At 39.8% G+C, this 20,892-nt stretch overlaps 1 protein-coding gene across 4 annotated transcripts in view; it reads right to left on the bottom strand.

Moving 5' to 3' along the window:
* Positions 1–11,821: 11,821 nt before the first annotated feature.
* The window catches only part of RBL2 (RB transcriptional corepressor like 2), a 49,529-nt gene continuing 40,458 nt past the window's right edge, over positions 11,822–20,892 (bottom strand). For 3 of the 4 annotated variants that reach the window (XM_067551056.1, XM_067551082.1, XM_067551064.1), the window contains 7 exons: positions 20,303–20,577; positions 19,631–19,807; positions 19,428–19,499; positions 18,697–18,802; positions 16,564–16,769; positions 15,893–16,057; positions 11,822–14,138 (listed from right to left, as the gene is read on the bottom strand). In XM_067551056.1, the coding sequence (XP_067407157.1) occupies positions 13,968–14,138; positions 15,893–16,057; positions 16,564–16,769; positions 18,697–18,802; positions 19,428–19,499; positions 19,631–19,807; positions 20,303–20,577 (1,172 nt within the window). In that variant the 3' untranslated portion in view covers positions 11,822–13,967. Of the gene's footprint in view, positions 14,139–15,892; positions 16,058–16,563; positions 16,770–18,696; positions 18,803–19,427; positions 19,500–19,630; positions 19,808–20,302; positions 20,578–20,892 lie in introns of those variants that run through there. The other variant, XM_067551073.1, reaches the window with a different exon arrangement.

Below are 20,892 nucleotides of genomic sequence, written 5' to 3'. Positions count from 1 at the left end.
GGTAGTCTTGAAACAAAGCTCAAAGTAATTGGTGTGAAGGTATCAGACTGTCTGTTATAGATATCTCTTTGTACACAAATTAGTCTTCATGCTTTGCCCAGTATACTAAAAGGAATTCTCAGACTTGAACTCTCACACACAAGTTTCAAACGGGAGATGTTTACCTTTGATACTATCAGTGGGGGGCAGTTTGATGAAGTCTAATTCCTGTTTAACCTTTCTCATACACTGACCTACCTGCTTCAGTTCCAGCTTCCAAACAGCCAGTACTCCCTGTCTTGCTTCTTCCTTTCACATTTTTTAGAGAATCTACCTTCCTTCTCGTAGTAGTACCAAGGACATAGTAATCAGGCTCCAACAATTAGTGGCTCTGCATATCATATAAAACTATTTTTTGGTTACTTTTTTAAAAGTTGCTACATGACAAGCACTCCTCATACTAATAAACCCAAATACCCGCTTGAAGAAATAGTTGAAAGGCATCACCAGTCATACATTACTACTGCTACATGAGATTTATAGATTAAAGCACTCAGTAACCACTGTGATCAGCTAGTGTAGCCTCCTTGGTAACACAGGCTACAAGTAGGGCCCTATCCCATTCACAGTCCATTCTAGTTAATTTCATGGCCATAGAATTTGAAAATTGGTCAATTTCATGATTTCAAATCTTTGCATCTGAAATTTCAGGGTGATAGAAGGGGAGAGGGGCCTGACCCAAAATGTAGGAGTTGCAGGGGCAAGATCAGATTTCCTGGGCCAATTTCATAGTCAGTGATGTGTTTTCCCATTTGTGAAATTGGTAGGGCTCTAGCTAGAAGATGTGCCTGAATTAATTCCTGTTTGCATTAGACCATTATTCCTCTTTTAAAAAACATCTGTGCTTGACTAAATGTCTAGTGAGGGAGAATCCACCACACTTTTGGGGGAGTTGCTCCAATAGATACGTTCCTGTATACTTGACACAAGTGGCTGTTCCCTCACAACATAACTTTAACTCTGCCAGATGCATTGAGGCTTTTTATCTGGTAGTTAGGTGGCAAATACATAATGGATGAGATTGCTTTAAGATGCTTTTAAAGACCCTTCTAGTGCTGGGTTATGGTGGCATGCAGGAGTAAATTAGAGCTGCCCTCAGGCAACTATATATCAGTCTCATGGGGTTGCTTGAGATCTCAGGAGTGCCCAATCCCTGGCATGCCCTCCTACCCCAGGGATTGCAAAGGTGGTCCCAGACACCAGTTTTACAGGTGTCTGTCTCTGTTCCTGCAGTGTGGGGAAAACTACCTCTGCCAAAACTGGGATTTCTAGGGCCCATGTATGCCATCTAAAGGAACTAGAGCAAGGGTAAATTCTTGCTCCCACTGCCTAAGCAATACTTTTAAAGCGTAATGTTAATTTGACAGAATTTGTTTGGAGAAGTAATTTTTCTCAAAGAACATAAATCTAGTGTATCAATTTATGGTGAACTGAAGAGCTGGATTTGCTTTTATTCAGTAACAGAATCGGTATATCCATAAACCAAGTTCTTTCCAGAAGTGTGTTTACAGTGAGTGTGACCCAAAATTACATTACTCATGGAAGAATGAAGTTTAAGGTGACTGTGATGAAATAGTGTATCAGGTAATAGAGGAAAACATGTTTAAAGTAGCAATCTTCTGTTAATATAGCCTGACACTAGCAAGCATAGGTCCATGCAGTCTTCATCTGTAACCAGTGCACAAGCTTCCCAAGATATCCTGCACTATTGTACAGATGGAGGTATAAGCCCCTTTGAGTTTGAGGCCAACAGATGAGTCTGCTTCAAATCATGATAGAGGTGACCCAAACTGAGAAGTCCATTTCTGTAACATGCAAAGTAAATTCAACCTCCTCTGCCCTCAGCATAAATACAGCACTTTTCCGAAGTCAGAGTGAATCTAACAAAGTGCTAAAACTAGAAGCTGTCTGTAACCTTAAGCCTTTCTGTCCTAGTAGAGAAGAAATAAGCCGTGTCCTGAAAAGTGGATGCCTAAAATTAGGTTGGTAAACTCAAGTATGGATTTCTGAATAATGGCCCCATTTAACAAGGGCTAAATAACTTTTAGCTCCTGCTGAAGGCATTTGTGTCTGTGCTCGCTAGTGCAGCAACAAATAATGTTGGTTGTGTGCCTTGCCCTCCTGGCCTATAAAGGGACAGGCTCAAATGGGGTTAACCTCTGTTTCAGTTACTAAAAGTACCCTTAGTCCTCCCCAACTTGTATGGTCTTGGTCATACTTCCCTATTTTAAACAGGTGGTCTTTCACTCTCCTCCCTTTGTTGTGGGAATGACCTGCAAAAACTAGATGCTTGATTCTGCAGAGTCACCTCAGGAACTTGGCTCAAGGGAACAGTGATTGACTATTCCTTGTGTACACAAGTGTTTGCAAGATTGGGCTCAAACCCTACCTTTCTTAACCACTCCTTGCCCCCCACCTATAGTAGCAGCTGGAAGCTGTACTATGGACAGGGCTGGCCTATTTTACTATATGTCATTTTGCTTTGCAAGTGTCAGCTAAATTAATAAACTGAAATAAAGCACTTTTGCCTCTAATTTTTTGGAATCAATAACAATCCTTAACCCTTTTTTCAGCATTTATACTGTGCTTCTGCTTAGCAATGAAGGGGACACAGGATAAAGCAGGACAAATAAAAGTTGGATAAAGGCCATGAGTAAAAAAAAAACTTTTAGGTAAGCCAGACTCTGGGCTATGGGGGGAAAAAAAAGGATTCTTCCGCCCGTGCCCAAATGAGCCAAATCCTTCCACAGCAACAGCTCAATGCCCCAACTAATGTGTAAACTGTGTTATAGCGGTCATTGGACATCAAGTTGACTGTGTTTGGTTTCCAGCTATGGGAGTGGGGGGGAAGGGAGTATTTAATGGATACACTGATACAGAAACTAAAGTTGTCTCCAGTTTCCTGCTCTCACATTGCCTTAATATGTCCTTGGGTAAGCTATTGCCTCATACTATATACAATTAGGGTAAGAATGGATTCCTAGTTCCCAGTCCCCTCCAGATATCCCTGTTTGCTGTCCAGGATCCCCAAAAACAGGGAACTGCATTCTTCTCTACAGAGCAGAGGTGGGGAGAAAACAGCAAATGATCCCTGTGATCCTGCTTTGTGAGGTGCAAAGTGAAATGCATTTCCATAAGCTACAGAGCACATTCCTGTCTGTGCTCCAAGAGCTCTCAAGCAGTTATTCTCCAGGTGTTCTGCATCAAAGGCATTAGGCTTAGCCCTGGAGATAGCTTCTTTAAATTGGATATCTGGGGCAGGTGGGGGCCCTTTCTGTTCACCATAGCACAGCAGAAGATGGCTCACTTCTAGCCTATTGCCCTCATAGAGAGGTTACATGCTTTGTACTCTATCCGTACAGGCTTTAGGAATATCTGCCTTTATATTTTCTCTGGAAAAGACAAGATAAAGCTACTGCTGCTCCCTTGAGGAAGGGGGGTAAGTAATTTTACTGATAAGAGGGAAGGGCTATTGTGTTTGGTTAGAACACCATTGTAACTCCATATTTTGCCCCATTTCAAATTTTGAGTGTTCTCTCTAGCTAAAGAATGGGGAGGAAGGAAGAAAAAGTTCCTAGCTAGGTCAAAGTAAGAGCTTTTCTTTACCATCCATCTTTTTGACATGGGGCTTAAATTACCTTCACTTCAACCTGTTTTGAAATTTTAAATTAACTGATGATAGGCTGTGTAGATACCATGACAAGGTTAATGTCTGTGGAATACAATATCTATCAGGGATGACTCTACTATCCTAACCAGCTGTTCTTGTTCAGAAAAGGCTCAGTATGGGTATATGTAGAAAGCATAGGGTCCTTGACATACAGCCTCTTCCTTGTAACAAACTTTCAAATGGTAAATTTTAGTTTGGACAAAAGTTCTCCTGTCCAGCTCAGTTTTTAACTGTGATACTGTCCTTGCTATCCAGTGCCTTATGTGTGTTCTCTTCCTTCCCCTGTTTAATGTGACATGGCAATCTGCTGTATCACGTAAATATGACCTTAGGAAGCAGATGAACCTGTACATATACCTAGCCTAAGAGCATAATGGTCAGCAAAATTAATGTCTCAGCCCAATTCTAATAGTGAGTGAATAGGGTAATCTGGACCTTGCATTTGCTAATTTGGGATAAGCTGCTGAGCACTGTTGCTACTGTGTACGTTTACAACCATCTTTGTATTATACACTAAATTAATGCTTTGAAAAATGTTTCTGGGAACATGTGCAGTGTGCATGATGGGTTTAAGTTTAAGCTTAAAACCTGTAAGTGTAGTTTCTCTTCTGTTTCCTCTACCTCTTCCAGATCTAGGGAATTTGGCGGGGAGGACTATCGTGACTTCTAGCCTGTTGCCTTAGCCACAAAAACATGCTTCCTAGAACATAATGGCCCTACTGGGTCAGACCAATGGACTGTCTAACGCAGTATTCTGTCTTCTGACAGAGGCTGCTATCAGATGCTTCAGAGGGAATGAACAGAACAAGGCAATTATCGAGTGATCCAGCCCTTGTTGTCCAGTCCCAGTTTCTGGCAGTCTGGCTGTTTAGGGATACCCAGAGCATGGGATTGTGCCCCTGATCATCTTGGCTAATAACCTATGTTTCCTGTCTTTTAACCAGATACCCATTCAAGAACTTATCTAATCTGTTTTTAACCCATTTATACTTTTTGGCCTTCACAACAAGCTCCCCAGGTTGATTGTGCAATGTGTGAAGAAGTACTTCCTTATATTTGCTTTTACTATTAATTTCATTGGGTGATCCCCTGATTCTTGTGTTATGTGGAAGGGCAAATAACACTTCCTTATTCACTTCTTCCAAACCATTCATGATTTTATGTCCACCTTTAGTCATCTGTTCTAAACTGAACAGTCCCACTCTTTAATCTCTCCTCATATGGAAGTTGTTCCAGGCCCGAGATCATGTTTGTTTGCCCTTCTCTGTATCTTTTCTAATTTTAAATATATCTTTTTTTGAAGTGGGGTGATGAGAACTGCATGTGGGTGTACCATGGATTTACAGAGTGGCATAATAGTTTCTATTTTATTATCTATCCTTTTCATAATGGTTTCTAATGGGGATGTAAAATAACAAATCATTAACCAGTAAATATTAGTCTTATCGTTTACAAATTGTGTTAACCATTTGCTGCATTGGAGGGCTGTGCACATGGGGGGGTGAGTGGGGACAGGGTGTTGCGGGGTGGGGGGGAAGGAGAGCTGGGACTCACATGTGTGAGGATCCTGGGGAGAGCCCTGGTGACTCAGGGGTTTGGCGCCAGTGGCAATGCTAGCTGATCAGGCAGCAGAATGAGTGAGCTGGGAGGCAGCAGCTGAGGTGTTCCCGGATGAAGGGTCGGGGGGGGGTCAGTTGGGCACACGGAGTGTCCCCGGTCCTGGGGCAGGGCGTGGAGGTGCTTTATTGCCCCCTCCTGCAGGCTGGGGTAGTGGGCTTCATGCACCTGGGACAAAGACTAGGAAGCCAGAGCAGAAGCACCTCCTTGCTCCAGTGAGCACGGGCGAGGCCCCATTCCCCTTAGTCCCCGGCACCCACCTTGCCAGACAAAGCCCATGCCAGCCACTGGAGCATGGCCAGGGCTGGATAGAGACAGCCCCTTCCCCCACCGTGTCGTGCTGCGCTGACCATACAGCCTTTTCTACTCCCCAACATAGCTGGCTTTCCCAGGGAGAGCTCCATGGCGGAGAAGCAACAGCCGCAGCCATGCACCCTGGGGACCCCTGCGGCCTTCTCCCCTCGCCTGGGTGATGCAGCCACCATAGATCAGATCCCTGTGTCCCCCCCATGCTGTGTCCCGGACCGGGAACCTAGGAAGCACACAGCATACTGGAGCTAGGGATGTAAAATATTAGATTGTTAAAACTGGGAAGCACACAGCATACTGGAGCTAGGGATGTAAAATATTAGATTGTTAAAACAATATGATTTTAAACATTTATTTACATCCCTAGTCCCCTATATTCTGTTAGCTTTTTTGGCTGCCTCTGCACATGGAGCAGATGTTTCCAGAGAACTAGCAACAGTGACTCCAAGGTCTTTCGTGAGTGGTAACGGCTCATTTAGACCCCATCATTTTGTATGTATGTTTGGGATTGTTTTCTAATGTGCATTACTTTGCATTTATCAGCAATGAATTTTTTCTGCCATTTTGTTGCCCAGTCACCCAGTTTAATGAGATCCTTTAGTAACTTTTTGCAGTCCGCTTTTGACTTGACTTCCTTGAGTAATCTTGTATCATGTGCAGACTTTGCCAGCTCACAGTTTACCCCCTTTTCCAGATCATTTATGAATATGTTGAACAGTGCTGGTCCCAGTCCTCAGGGACCCCTCTATTTACCTCTCTCCACTGGGAAAATTGACCACTTATTCCCACCTTTGTTTCCTGTCTTTTAACCTGTTATGATCCATGAGAGGATCTCTCTCATCCTTACTTTGCTTAAGAGCCTTTGTTGTGGGACCTTGTCAAAGGCTTTCTGAAAGTCCAAGTACACTACATAGTGGATTACTGTTGCTTACATGCTTGCGCATTCCATCAAATAATTCTAATAGATTATTGGGGCATGATTTCCCTTTACAAAAGCTGCGTTTATGCTGTCCCAATATACCCTGTTTTTCTGTCTGAAAATTCTGTTCTTTACTGTAGTCTCAATCAATTTGTCTGGTACTGAAGTACAGAGAGTGAGAGAGGTTACATACTAACTACAGTTAGTAGTCCTGTAGTTTCATATTTTAGTTCCTTTAGAACTTTTGGGTGAATACTATCTGGTTCTGGTGACTTATTACTGTTTAATTTATCAGTTTGTTCCAAAACCTACTTTGACACACCAATCTGGGACAGTTCCTCAGATTTATCACCTTAAAAGAATGGCTCAGGTATGGGAATCTCCCCCACATCTTCTGCAGTGAAGATGGATGCAAAGAATTCATTTAGCTTCTCTGCAACTTCCTTGAGCACCTCAATTGTCCAGTGGGCCAACTGATTGCTTGGCAGGCTTCCTGCTTCAGATGTACTTACAAAAAAGTTTGCTGTTAGTTTTCCTCTTGCTAGTTTCTCTTCAGAATATTTTTCGGCATGCATAGCCCAGTTGTCAGGTTTTCTCCATTTTCTTAGGGAAACTACCTAACACATTAAGGAAATGTTTCCTGATAAGTCTAACTTTGCATTTGCTTAGTTTCATCTCATACTCCTTGGTATCCTGACCTTCAAATGCTTTGTCAAAGTGATTAGTCTATTATGTATATTTTGTGCTTTTTTTCATCTTTTTCTCATATCATTCTATGTTCAGCTGTATCTTTCAGTTCATCAATCTCCTGCTAGGGCAGTCTCTAGAACTGCGTGCAGTGTTCTATAAGCGTATCTTCCACAGTGCTGTGTTGCACTGGTAAAGATAGGCTAAAGTAACTCTGGCTCTTATTTTCTTTTATATTAAATTACACGGTCACCTTTGTCCCTTAACATGCTTTGTTCTCTGTTTTATTTGGCATTATTGCACCTGTATATCAGCCTACACTGTTAGCCAGCTAGTAGGTGTAGGCAATAGATCTCAATATTGAAGCAAAAATGGTTAATAAAATATAATTGTCTTATAATGATGGGTCACTACAAACTTGATTGTGCCTTTACTGAATTTTAAAAGATAACTACAATTATGTTTATACCCACATTGCTTGGAGAATATAACAATGCCTATTTTGGGGACTTATTTTATTAATTAAAATGTTGGCCTAATAAAGCCATTTCAAGAGGTTTCTGTCAACTAGTGACAAGTTAGGTGTCAATGAAGAAAATACCTCTTTAGCCATAAAACCATGTTTATTACACCCAAGTGTCTTTCCACACCCCTAAAATTCAGATTTTAATTGCCAGTTGTAAATGCTATAAATGACAGGTCATAAATCTAAGGGTCACAAGGCAGATAGACAACAAATTCTTTTTATCAAAGAACAGGACACATCTCTTGTGTAAGATACCAGTTGATGTAGATATCTTAGCTCAGAATATTAACTTTCAAGATATTTTTGTTTTTGGAAGGTCCTGATTTTTGCATCACCTGCTTTTAAAAGGAGTGATGCATGAGAAGTTGTAAAATTGAGCTTTCCTTTACCCTCTCTCCCACAAGAAAAAACCTCTAGTTAAACCTCTCAAATTCTTGCTGAAAGTAACTTATTGTGTAAGCACTCCGAAAGCCTTCAAACTTTAGGTTGATGGTTAGCAAATGTTTTACAGAAGACCTTGGTTATTCTCTACAAACTCATACTTCTCTCAGTAGTGCAAACCTTATAAATCCTTAGACGCTTAATGGCAAGCTTCTTAAAATCTATATTTGCAAATATTTTGTATTTAAATGCAACCATCTGATGTAATAAGCATCTATTCACATAACATTACGAAGTTATGTATAAATATATAAAGGTGATTTGAGAGAAGACTGGTTACTGATACAAATAGCCAATATTCAGGTGGAGGAATGAATTAGTAATCTGGCAACACTTTAAGCAACTTCTTCATGCAACTCAGAATCACTTCTCCAAAGATTTAAGAAAAAAGGATAGTGATGACTATTACAGAAGCTCAAGTAAGTCAATGGGCACCTCCCAGCTGCTGCCAACATGGAGGTTGTTGCCCTCCTTGGCATCTGCTTCAGATGCTCTTTCATCAGAACCTCCATAGGCAATTTCAAGCCCCAGCCCCCTAGGAGGTAATGGGGTGATGAGTGCCAAGTAACTTTCTCTAAATTTTACATTTTTAGTAATATTTAGGATAAATAAACAGTAGGGGCCAAATCCCAAGAACTGTCTCTCTGAATACCAATTCAGGGATGTGACACTTCCCACCCCCACTGTTAATCACAGGGTGTTCTTGATATGCCATAGGGAACACTAGGATTAGAAACAAGCAGAATAAATATAAATATGAAAGAAAGGAAAAGTAAGGAAATAAAAACACAAGCAATGAACAATGGTTACTTGTTACCATTTCCTGCACGTCCCTCTGTAGAGAGAGTTTTCAATAGAGATTTTTATAGATGGGTATGTTGTGGTGGAAAAAACTCTTCTCTAGGTAAACCTAATGATAGATGATATTCCCCAGACCAGCCATGGGCTTGTCTCAGTGTATCATATCATAGATATCTCAAATGGCTAATATAAATGGAGAAAGGAATTTAAGAGTTGGTGAATCCTGTTTGGTTAATTTTTGCTAATTTATAAACTTCCTAAAATATCAAAAAGGTGAGTGATCTTACGTAAGGCAGCCTGGGAAACCAAAGACTGTATCTAAATAGATTTAAAAGAAGCAGAAGAGTTCAGACATATTAAGACTCTTGCATTCAAACTATATCCCAGTATTTCTGTTTACCAAGGTTAGCTGATGTCCTCTCCCTGCCACGTGTGCCTAGTTTATATTATGATAGCATTTCAATATCCCATTAAAAGTATTTCAAGAAACTATTTAAATCTAATCCCTTGGCTGTGCTTTTGTCAGCTGCAGCTCACTAGTAGTGTTTAAATCTGTGATGATGTCATGTTGCAGAAGCAGTGATTGGCTGGAAGATTGCTGTTGCTTGATGCTGTGGTGAGGCTTTTTGTTGTTGACTACTGCTGCTGCTTGCTTAATTTCATCACAAAACATTTTCCAAGTAACAGGCTGAACCAAGAGAGTGAGTGAGTGTTCACATGCTTGTCTCCTTCCATAGTCTCACTGAAGGTGGAAGACCCACTTCTTTTAAGGATTTAGCTGATATATGAATTCATCCATCAGCTGCCGTCACCCTCATTAGCTCACAGTAGCATTTTCTGCTCCTGAATATGCACCAGGGTCATAATACTTCAACTTTCTTATGTTGCTCTTTGCTTTGTGGTAGGGAAATTATCAGGACTTCTTTAAAGATAATTTAACTCTTTTATTCAGTTAATTTTCTGAGCTCCCTTTAGTTCCCTTGGGGTTTTATAGAACCTGAAAGTTTGTTTCAAAAGAGTCCAAATACTCTTGCTTGCTGTCTACTTTTAAATAATTAGTCATTAAACTTAAATGATCATCAAATAAGGTGTCTTGCCTTTCTTAATAATCCTTAGTTTGTTCTTGTCTTTTTTAGTGTGTTAAGGAGTTGCTTAAGCAGTGCCATAAAACTAATCCCCAATTAATAGCAGTATTTTCTGCTCAAACAGCTGTTTGATCAGTTAGCGCATCAAATGACTTTACTGTATTTGTACATAAAACATCTTACCCTTCACCAAACAAGAGATCATGCAGCTGTTAGAGGAAGGGCTTGCCTTTAAATACAGTGTGTAAATAAGCTTCCTTCCAGATGTTTATCTTAAACATTGCAGGGGCGAAAAGGCTTTCACCTTTTTGAAGAGGAAACAGAATTGGAAACTATTTTACAGAAGATAGGGGTTACTTATAACCATAAATGTTCTCTAATTTGGAAGACTATGAACAAAATCGGTTTCAATAAGATATTTCTAGAATTCCTTGTATGGGTTTACCACTAAAAATGTTTCTCTTTGCAAAGAGGCCCACTGTTATGGCTTAGTTTACAGCTGATGATTGTTCCTGTTTGGATCATCCTAAATGAAGAACATCCTCCTACTTAATACAAGGAAGTCTCTTTCTAAAACAAATCCGAAGGTTTTCTTTTAGATAAAAATCAGGTCTATACAAGAAGGAAGATGTCCTGTTCTTGTTGTGGTTCGCCTAATGGTTCCTAGATTTATAATCTACCATTTGTGGTACATTTACAGTTTTGCAATTAAAGATTCCTGTCAAATATTCTATACAAGGCACAAATCACAGCAACACTTACTGACATTTTGAAAGAAAATATAGAATGTTAAAACAGAAGTTATAAAGCTCTGCAGCATTCTAGAGCCAATGTAAACCCACTTGGAGGTAATAAATATAGTCTTATGGGTAAAGAGGTGTCATCTTCTGTCACTTGTTGACAATTCCCTTAATTACTGCACTTTAAAGGGAAAAACAAAAGGCAACCAAAATATGTGTGAACTATCATTCTCCAAGCATCCTGTATGAAATTACTGAATTTTCAGAGATACTTGCAATTAAAGGTGAAGGCAAGACTGTATGCAGTCTACTATACATTGCAGTTTTGCATCAGTTGTGAGGTCTAGCCCCTGCGGTTCTGTGGCTGAAAGGGTGGATCAGCAGTGGCTTTATTTCTTATCCTCTGTTGGAGAGGGTAGAGTAGGAAAGGGCCTCATTCTTCTGGGGTGAAGGGAAAGGATTCTTCCTCTCCCATGAAGTTTCTGCTGTTTCCTCAGCATTCTACCATGTAATAGTGCAAGTGATTTGATTTTTGATACTCAAATCCTGCAGTGGTGAGCAGCAGTGAATCTGACCATAGCTGCTAATTTTACTAGCTTACTGTTCAGCTTTGGTAAGTAGCAAGAGCTATGGTAGCTGAGGGAGACAGCATTACATACTCATTTTAAAGATGAAAGTTTCTTTCTTGCCACTGTTGTCTGATACCCTAGCAGCCAGACATTGCATTTGTAAAGGTACTATACTATCAGGCTTTCATCATTAATAGCTGCACTATTAATACCAATTAGAGTGAGGCTGTAGCATTCCATGGCTCTCCAACCAAAATAATTCATAACAGCCCCATAACAATCTGTTAAGGTATGGCTCGTCTCAGCTTAAAACAGTCCACCATCTGGGGCTTGGGTGACAGTTTCTCTCTCTGCATGCTAACAGTGTTCAGAAGTGTGTTTGCAAAGATGTTTAGGATTTAGCATTAATGGAGAAAGACACAAGCCAGTACTCCTTTACTGCTATGCACACAGGAAGTTACATCAGATAATGTACTTGCAGATCTGTTTATAAATGGTCTTTACTGAAAAATACACTTGCAATATTTTCATACAAAGTAAGGCCTACAGTATTGTAACAAGAAAGACAGTTCATAAATAGCTTTTTACAGAAACACTCAGAACTGCTGTTTAATTTCAGCATCTTTATGTATGTTAAAAAAAAAGTTAACCAGTAACTTGTTTTTTATTTTAATTCAACTTACAACTCAATTAAATCCTACTACTTTCCATTATTTTCCATTCTAATCTTTGTGTGAACAGGAATGATTGAAAATGTGGAGCTTAATTTTAAGTAGCTGTCCAACAAATCTTGAAAATGATAAATGCTGTATTAGTGGTCAACAATACTCTCCTATACAATTAAAATGATCACAAAATTGAACGAATCTCTTTATATCAGTGTTTCTCAAACATACTTGATCACGCCTCCTCTCCCCCCCCCCAACAAAACAAAAAAACTCATTTAGGCCCCCACCACACATGCCTATTGCTGCCCAGGTACAGTGAAGAGCAGTGGCTCCAGCTGGGCATCCACCTCTGAAGGCAAGGCAGCAACATGAAAAGTGATATTTGTCAATATCACTTTTCACAGCAGATTTAACACCCCATCACCACCCTTACTTTTCCACTGCCTGCACAGGGCTGCATGCACCCTTGAGGCATGCGCCATAGTTTGAGAACTACTGCTTTATATAGTACATCTATTATTAAGGAAGCATTAAGCATGTTGCCATATTTAGAATACATTTATTATATTCACTAATTTTCTCCCTTTTTTGTTATTTGTGAGAAAAATGTCTCCTGGGCATATTGATTAAGCTTAGTCCACTTAAGGAGCCAATTTTAAAAAGCCAGATTGAATGCATGAGGAAGATGGCTACCTCCTGACTCTGAAAAAGCAAGCTTCCCGTCAGTACTTGCATACACATTAAGAATTAGTTTTAGCTTAACATCCTTGGCTGATGAAGAGGATCTAGGGGATATCAAATTGGAAAATAAATAGAAGTCATCACTTTAAGAAAAACATCCTACATCTCAGCCATTTGAAAAATATTCACATTCAGAAAGTGCCATTGCAAATATACAGCGAAACTAACTTGCATTTTAAAATTACGCTTCACAGCCCTATCAAAAGTGCCTTTCCTTGAACATGAGTTCACTTTAAAACATTGCACAGCTAAAAAATGCATTCACAAAATTACTATGTCTACACAGCAAAGTGCCCAAACATTAAAACAAAACAACCTAATTGTTCTAAGGGACTCAAAACAGCCTGAAGAGAGAAAAATCAAGGTAGGTAATTTCTTAAGGCAGCTGTCTGCCCCCCTTTTTAAAAATTCTTCCCCTTTTCCATCCTGTTCCGAAGTCCAACCAGGGCAATTGGGTGTCAGCATTTCTAGCTAAAACACTTTTGGCACTAGAGATCATGGGTCATCTCTACCATAGAAACAAAGAAGCTCACCTATGAGTGATTTGAATGTCTTGGTGCAATGCTTCTGGATCTGACCAAGACATTGTTATAGTGACTTGCTAGTAAGATTAGATACAGCAAAAAGAATGGAAAAGCACCAAGAAAAAGTGTATGCGGATCAGAACTAAACCATATACACAAATTCCTATCACAAGCTGGGAAGCTATATTGGGTATATTGTCTCAGCAATAAATATAATCAAAATAGTTTAGAAAGCAGTTTATAGTATATAAAAACTTGCATGTTCCCACAGTCAAGCACAGCATATAAGCCAAGTGTGAAATCTGAATACCTGGCATTGGTCTCAGAGGTGGAAGTACTACTTTAGCATTGTGCTTAACCACAAAGGGATAAAGTGTGCAGCATCAATCTCCATCCCCCTTTATGGGCCAGTTCAAAGACTCAATGCAGTCTAAAGGGAGACTTCTGTTTGAAGGTCAATACTGCCATTCTCAGCCACAGCTTAGCTAGGAAGAAGGCAGTCCTGATATGAAGATGCTCACAAAGGCGTCATGAATCCACAGCAGGTGCTTAACATTTACACCCTCAAAAGAGAATGGCCAGGGACAGATGAGGAAAGGGAATATCTGCTCTGGAACACAAGTGATAAAACTCAATGGGAGCCTCTATCATTTGCTACATCTTGTAATCTTCTCAGTAAGGCAGTGTGATTCTCCTGACAGATCCGTTTGGCCGGTGACTCAGTACCATCTTCTAAGAGAATGCCTCTTTTCTTTGTTGGGGTTTCTCCAGTTCTGATCATGCTATTAATCTCTCTCAGCCTCTGAAACATAATCATAGCAAGAACAGTGAATTTGGGTATCCACAGGTCCATAGGATGAGTCTGGCAAAGAGACAGCGTTTTGCTTTAATCTAGCATATGGGAAGAATGTCATTCACTGATCAAGTAGCATTGACAAGGATTCCAAATTGATTTGTTACTCCCATGTGCACCAAAGCATGACCATGATATAAGCTTTAAGGAAACAGTATATTACCCTCCACTGCAGATTTGAATTAGTCCTAAATTAATTCACAATAGACTATTTAATTCCAGCATTCTTTCTTGCTGGGTTGTAACCCCTACTCCCACTCGTATTTCCCCTTTTATTACTGTATTAATCTAACCCTCCCCCTTAACTAGCTTGTATGACTAGGGGCATTTCTAACATCACATTTCAGTGTTTTTTTTCCCCCCTTCATTGTTTTTCTGTTACAATGGGATTTGCTGGATTGAAATGTCTGAGGAGAACATTCTCTCTAGTCTAGCTCATTATCTGGCTAGGGTTTTCAGTTATTCTATGTGAAATATATGAATAAAAATACACTTGTATTTCATATGCATCAGCAAAATACAGCTTTATCCTCTCTATTCTGTTATTATTTACTCTTTTAGAACGCTTAAGCCTGACTTGTATCTTGCAGTGGAAGATCTGTAGTATAATTCCAAAGTCTGGCTTTTTAGTTATACTCTTTACACAACACATGGGGCAGCTTTCAGTTTTTTGGGTCCCATCTAGAAAAGCCCAAGATTCATTCTTGAAGCCACTGAAATCTTCAGATAATTTAGATCCTCAAACAGAAATCTGAGGGTTTTTTTGTGTAGACAATACGCTAACAGAGAGGAGGGGAAGTGAATGTGACAATGCTTTCATGGTGATTCTAGGATAACACAGTTCATGCCAAAAAACATCAGTCTTTTGGCTCAAAGGCATGCCATGAGTCACTAAAAAATCAGGAGCGATACTTCCACTGCAGAAACACCAACTCTTTAATTACTTACTGCGTAGACAAGCCTTCAGCTCGTAATTACACAGCAAGTTAGGGAATAACTCTACAGTGCTCCAATGCATTAACTGCCCATTGGATTCTGCCACTGTGTGCTAAAAGTTCCCTAGTGCACGCTGCATATTGCTGTTTCAAATGGGAATACATGAAAGTTTACTTAGTGCAGGACAGCTACCACACTCTAGGGCAGGGGGTAGGAACCTGTTTAAGAAACCCTTAAATCCTTTCGGCTTGTCTACATGGCTACTTAGTGTGTGGCAGGCAACTGATCTCTAGATTCACACCTTACATCACTCTGTGGATCCTGCTGCTGCGCACTAAAAATATTCCTTAATGCATTTTGATGTGCTCCCCTTGGAAACAGCGGTATGCAAAGCATATTAGGGAACTTTTAGTGCACAGCACACTGGAGACTTAGAGCTTGTTTAAACAAACAGTGCATGACAAGCTAAGTCAAATTTTCAAAAGTAACTAGGGCTCCTAAGTCATTTGAGAGTTTTATTTTTTAAAACTGCCTTCGCTACTGTACCTAAATAACTGCATGTGCAACTTCACAGGTGTAATTTATTTATAGGCAAAAATGACAGCACTTGAGAGCTAGCTCTACGAATGCACCCACAAATCAGCGACCTCTCCATTTTTTTTTTTAACCTGCAAAAAGGAATGCTGTACTATGGACTCTTTTTTTAAAAAACAAAAAAGACCCCAACACAATTCTTGAAATATTAACCATTTATTTACTCTTCTTACCTTGGATGGGCTGCTACTGAAGTAGTAGAATATTTTTTCTCGAGGAGAAAATGTAGACTCATTTTTGTGTGGTGAAATGTAGATTGAGTGATTCTGGGACAGCTGTATTCTCCGGGGGGAGCCAATTCTTACAAATGGGTAGGGTGAGAGTGGAGGAACATCAGTCTGTTAAGGGTAAGGGGGAACAAATCAATTGCTACCTCCTTTCCAACAGTGCAGGCATCAGTCCCTTTCAATTTTTTGTTAAATACAAATGGCTGATCCAACGATACACGTGCTATAACACACACATGCTGTAATGTTTATAAAGTACAACACTTATTCTTTATAAGCATTCAAAGATGCACTCTTCTCCTCTTAGATACTAAAAATACTGTTTGGTATGAATACAGGACCAAGGATCTCAAAATACTTTTATAAACACTTAAAATGCTCCCCTATCCTAGGAGGTGGGGTAAATACAAATGCTTACTCTGTTGCTGCAGTTACTTTTTTTTAAAAAAAAGGTGAAAAGGACTTCTCTCACATGCAACACTGATGAGGTGGCAAGAGCACTTTACTACGTGTGTAAGCTCAACAAAGCAACATCCATTGGTCCAATAAAAGATATTACCGTACCCACCTTCTTGCTCTAGCTTTTATTTACTATGAAAGGAATTAAGAGCACTTACAGCATTTGTGGAAGAGTACTTCAGGGCAAATTCTTTAATTTGTTCAATATAGATGTTGTTATAGAACTGAATAAGGTCCCCTCGTTCTTCCTCCTCAATATCACTGTTTGCGCCTGTCAGTCGTGTGGGAGTAGGGGGTGCGCTATTCGGCTGTGGTACTGGGAGGGTGCTGTTAGATCTCATGACAGGACTAGAGTCTCTGCTAGCTGGAAAGGTAAGAGTAGCATTACAACCCTATTATCTGACCATTACTACTAAATGCATGTCAAAGTCACTTCAGCTCCAGTTGTTGCTCTTATAAAATTACATTAAAATTGTTTAACCTCCACTCAAAAGTAAGAAATGCCAGATCTACGGTGACCCGTGCATCTGTCCTGTGGAAAAATATGGTCATACCACACACACACACACATATATAAATCTGGCATTTCCTAACAATTAATGCTTGACAGTGCAACATAAATGTTCTTTTAACTTGGAAATTACACTTTTTAAAACTTTCTCTTTTATGAAAAATAAGTTTTGAAAAGGTAACTGTATCAAGCCACCCCTCCCACAAATACTTCATAAACAAGGTCTGAGCCATAAATCATCAGCTCTGGCTTCTATCACTTGAGCTACAGGACATTAACTAGAAGCAGAAGAAAGATGGGATGGACCATTGTGTCTTACAGTAGTTGGTTGGCCATGGATCCAAGCTTGTTCCTATCTGTGCAGGTGTTTCCCCCAGGCCAGGGGAATAAGAGTGGAAGAACTCAGCTCTTTTCTGCTCCCCTTGACCTGTGTGAACTGCTCAAAAGTCACAAGCATCCTTTAAGAGTGACACATTAGGCAACCTAAATCTTGGGATCACTTTCACCATCCTCTAAAGCAGTGTTTCTTAACCTGGAGTTTTAGAGGGGTCGCAAGTGCAGAGCTGGTATTGGGGATGGCAAGAAAGGTAATTGCCTGGAGCCACAGGGGCGCCATGAAACTAAGTTACATGCCTCAGCCCCGTGGGGGTGGGACTCAGGCTTCAGGGGTACAGTAGTTTGGAAAGGTTAAGAATCACTGCTCTAAAGAGATGTTCAAGGGGGAAGTGTTAAGTCCTAGGAGGTAAGGGTCACTGGTGGCTTTTTTTTTTTTTTTTTTTTTAAAAACACATTAGAAAAAGTGGTAAGGAATGGATGTTCAGATTAGGCCAAAGCAGGAGTTCTTGAGAGTTAAGTCCCTGAAGTGTGGATGGGGAATTCTTCCTTTTGTGATGCTACTGTCAATGGGGTACTCCTATGTTCAAAGAGAAAGTGAAGGGTCAAGGGAGTGTCTGCACTGAGAACGCCTCCCAAGCACGTGTTCAAGGGCAAATGGACTTTAAGGGAACGTTTTTTCAGCGATGCTGCTGGCCTGCCTCAACTTCTTACTAAGGAAATCTCTCAATTAAACCACAGTTCTTCTCTAGACATGGGAAAGAAGAGGCTGCTGCACTTGATTTAACCCCAACTACTTATAAAGGCAGCCTGAATGTGCGTAATCACTTTTGATACTGGCTGGTGCATGCTGGCATTCACTTTGTCTGTGAATAGTTTACTTTACAAGGGAGTCTTCTGCAAAACAGCATTAACTGGTTCATCAGATTATTGATTTATGTGTCTGCCAGCAAACATAGCTTCAGACAAGGCAGGGGGTTGACTGCTATAAAGCCAACCCAACCGTGAGGGATTAGGGTTAGGGACAGCAATCATCAAAAAAAGCCTCTGCTTGTCAGAAGAATTCATATCAAACTAGTGGCCATGGATTATGTGGGTTTAATAGATTTTGATTAAAATCTTTTACAGCTCCTGTAAAGGTAGAGAGACAATTGTCAAGGGCAGGTCTAGTATCAAGCGAATTAAATTGTGCAGCTATCCGATTGTTTTATTGTGTCACTGAAATGTTTCTGTAAAATATCTGGCTGCATAAGAATTAAACCATTTGACTTTTACTACTCCACTTTGAGGTAATGAAATTAACATGAACTTAACAATACATGAGAAATGGTTGTTCAAATCTCCCTCTCAGAAGCTAGATAAAACACTTCCTTCCCAGGATTAACATTGAGTTCCCCATTTTGATGAAAGGTGTCTAGTTCACATACAATGGTTTGGAATCACTTACTTCTGTCTTTACTTCTCTCTGTTGGGGAATTCTGTTGGCTACTGCTATCGCTGCTGCCAGAACGCCGCCGTCGTCTTTTGCCCTTTATTAGGACAGTCCGGTATACCTACAAAATGTCAAAGAGATGAACAAATTGAAGGAAGGATAGTTAAATGAAGGCAGCCATATATGCAAGCAACAAAGGGTTTGTATGAAAAATCAGTACTTTTTAATAATTTGCTTTTATTACAAGAGAAACTACTGGAAGAAATATCGACTATCCCCAATATACATACTTGTAGGAGAAAATATTTTTACACCCTAATTTTTCTAACACTTGATGATCTTTTAAATAAATAAGATGCAAATATGTGGCATTATCAATATGAGGGCACTGTACCTTAGATTTTATGAAGACATCCAGAATCTAAACCAAATTTTGTCACACAACATGTAGATAGCTAAGAATTTTGGATTTAAACATCCTCCTCTTCAAAAACAACTAAAAGGCATTAGGCAACCTGCATTATAACAAGCAGGATTGATGGAGTTTAAATTTTTGGGAAGTAAATGGAATCCTGTTAGAGCAAAGGGATTTATACCATTCTGAGTTAAATCGCACTAGTGAAGATTAAAAATTGTCATTTCATGAATGGGAATTTAGAGTATCCCTGAAGATGGTAGCTACTCCAGGTAACTGAGGGTCTCAGTAAAAATATAAACTCCATTACTTCAGTATGTATTGTACTTACATGACTCCTTGCTTGTGGTTGGGTCCTATAGCAGCGCATGATGTTCTGAAATGACTTATCTTCCTTTGTAACCTAAAAAAGACAGAGGTTTTGTTTTCGTTTTTTTTGGTGGGGAAAATGCAGCGGCCCTACGTTACTAGTAATCCTGATAAATTTTGTTCTACTGCTTTATTTAAACACACACTTTTTTTTATTCATCTTACCTTAGCCATTACATAAATGGCACACATTAACAGCTGGTCTAAATGTCTGTCCATCATGAGCTCAGGGCACTGTACCAAGGAAAACTCAAAACATGTCCAGATTTTCTTCCTCAATTCATCAGAAATATCCAGTTTGACACAGAGATCCCGCAGCCGAACACTTGATAAGTGGTAAACCTTTTGGAAGGAAGGACAAGTACATACATCACTGTTCAGAACAAAATCAAGTTCTATAAATTTCATTACTTACATGGCTTTCTAAACATAATTTTATCCACTACATTGATTAGCAAAAGGAAAGCTAAGCATATTTTTAATGTGAGCTGTTTAAGACCCCAAATCAATAGGCAGCATGTATATGCACAATGAAATGTTCATTTTCAACTAAATAGTTGAAAATTAGTTCCTTTACAGGATGAGACTTTTTCCCTTGAAACAAAGCACAGCATGTTCCTTTATTGGTTTAAATGTGTATTGTTGGTTAAGTACTTGTTATAATTAACTTTCGCAAGAGAAACACAAAGTCCTTGTAGCCAAGTAAATGGTTATAATATATAATGTAAAAAACAACCTATTACTAATTGGAACTCAAGAACAATTGTACATTGTTCAGTATGTTTCCAGTAAACCCCATACTGCAGGGACACAATGATATTTCATAGTGGAAGGTACCTTTCTAAAGAAGAGAGACAAAGAGCCAGTCTTGCGGGGTTTGCTGCTTGAGGAGAACTGCTGGTTTTGTCTTTGTTGGTCTCCAGGGGGAGAGATCTGTTGAACCGCAACTTGGCCTGGTAACTGAAGGGCTGTCCCACTCATCTGAGTGGGAAGGGTACCAGCAAGGGTCTGGGCATTGAGTGGCTGGATGGAGCCAGACACAGCTTGAGCCTGGCCACCCACATTTACCTGAACTGGGAAGAAAGTTATTCCTCCATTTTCATTGGCAATGCCTGTAATTAAACAAAAATGAATGCAGTAAAGGGTCTCTTCAAAACTCCAGCAACTTTTGAAGAGTTGTCCATCATTTGAATGTGTGTGTAGTGGCAGGTAACTGAAATGTTCAGGAAAGAACATGGAGGAATCCTGATCACAAATGGACCAAAAGATAACTGGCTATCCCTAGTTACTTTTGATCAATGTCAGCCTATTTTCCCTTGAGACAGGAGACGAAGCTAGTTAAACAGATGACTTCTATAGAAAGGAGTTAAGAAGCAAATATACATTTGCTCCAGTGTTTCACAGCTAAATAATACCCAAGCCGTCTC

Source organism: Emydura macquarii, unplaced genomic scaffold (assembly GCF_026122565.2).
Source record: "Emydura macquarii macquarii isolate MOO-44397 ecotype Brisbane River unplaced genomic scaffold, CSIRO-AGI_Emac_v2 contig_295, whole genome shotgun sequence".
NCBI classification, from domain to species: domain Eukaryota; kingdom Metazoa; phylum Chordata; order Testudines; family Chelidae; genus Emydura; species Emydura macquarii.
This window is presented reverse-complemented; position numbering and strand designations above follow the sequence as displayed.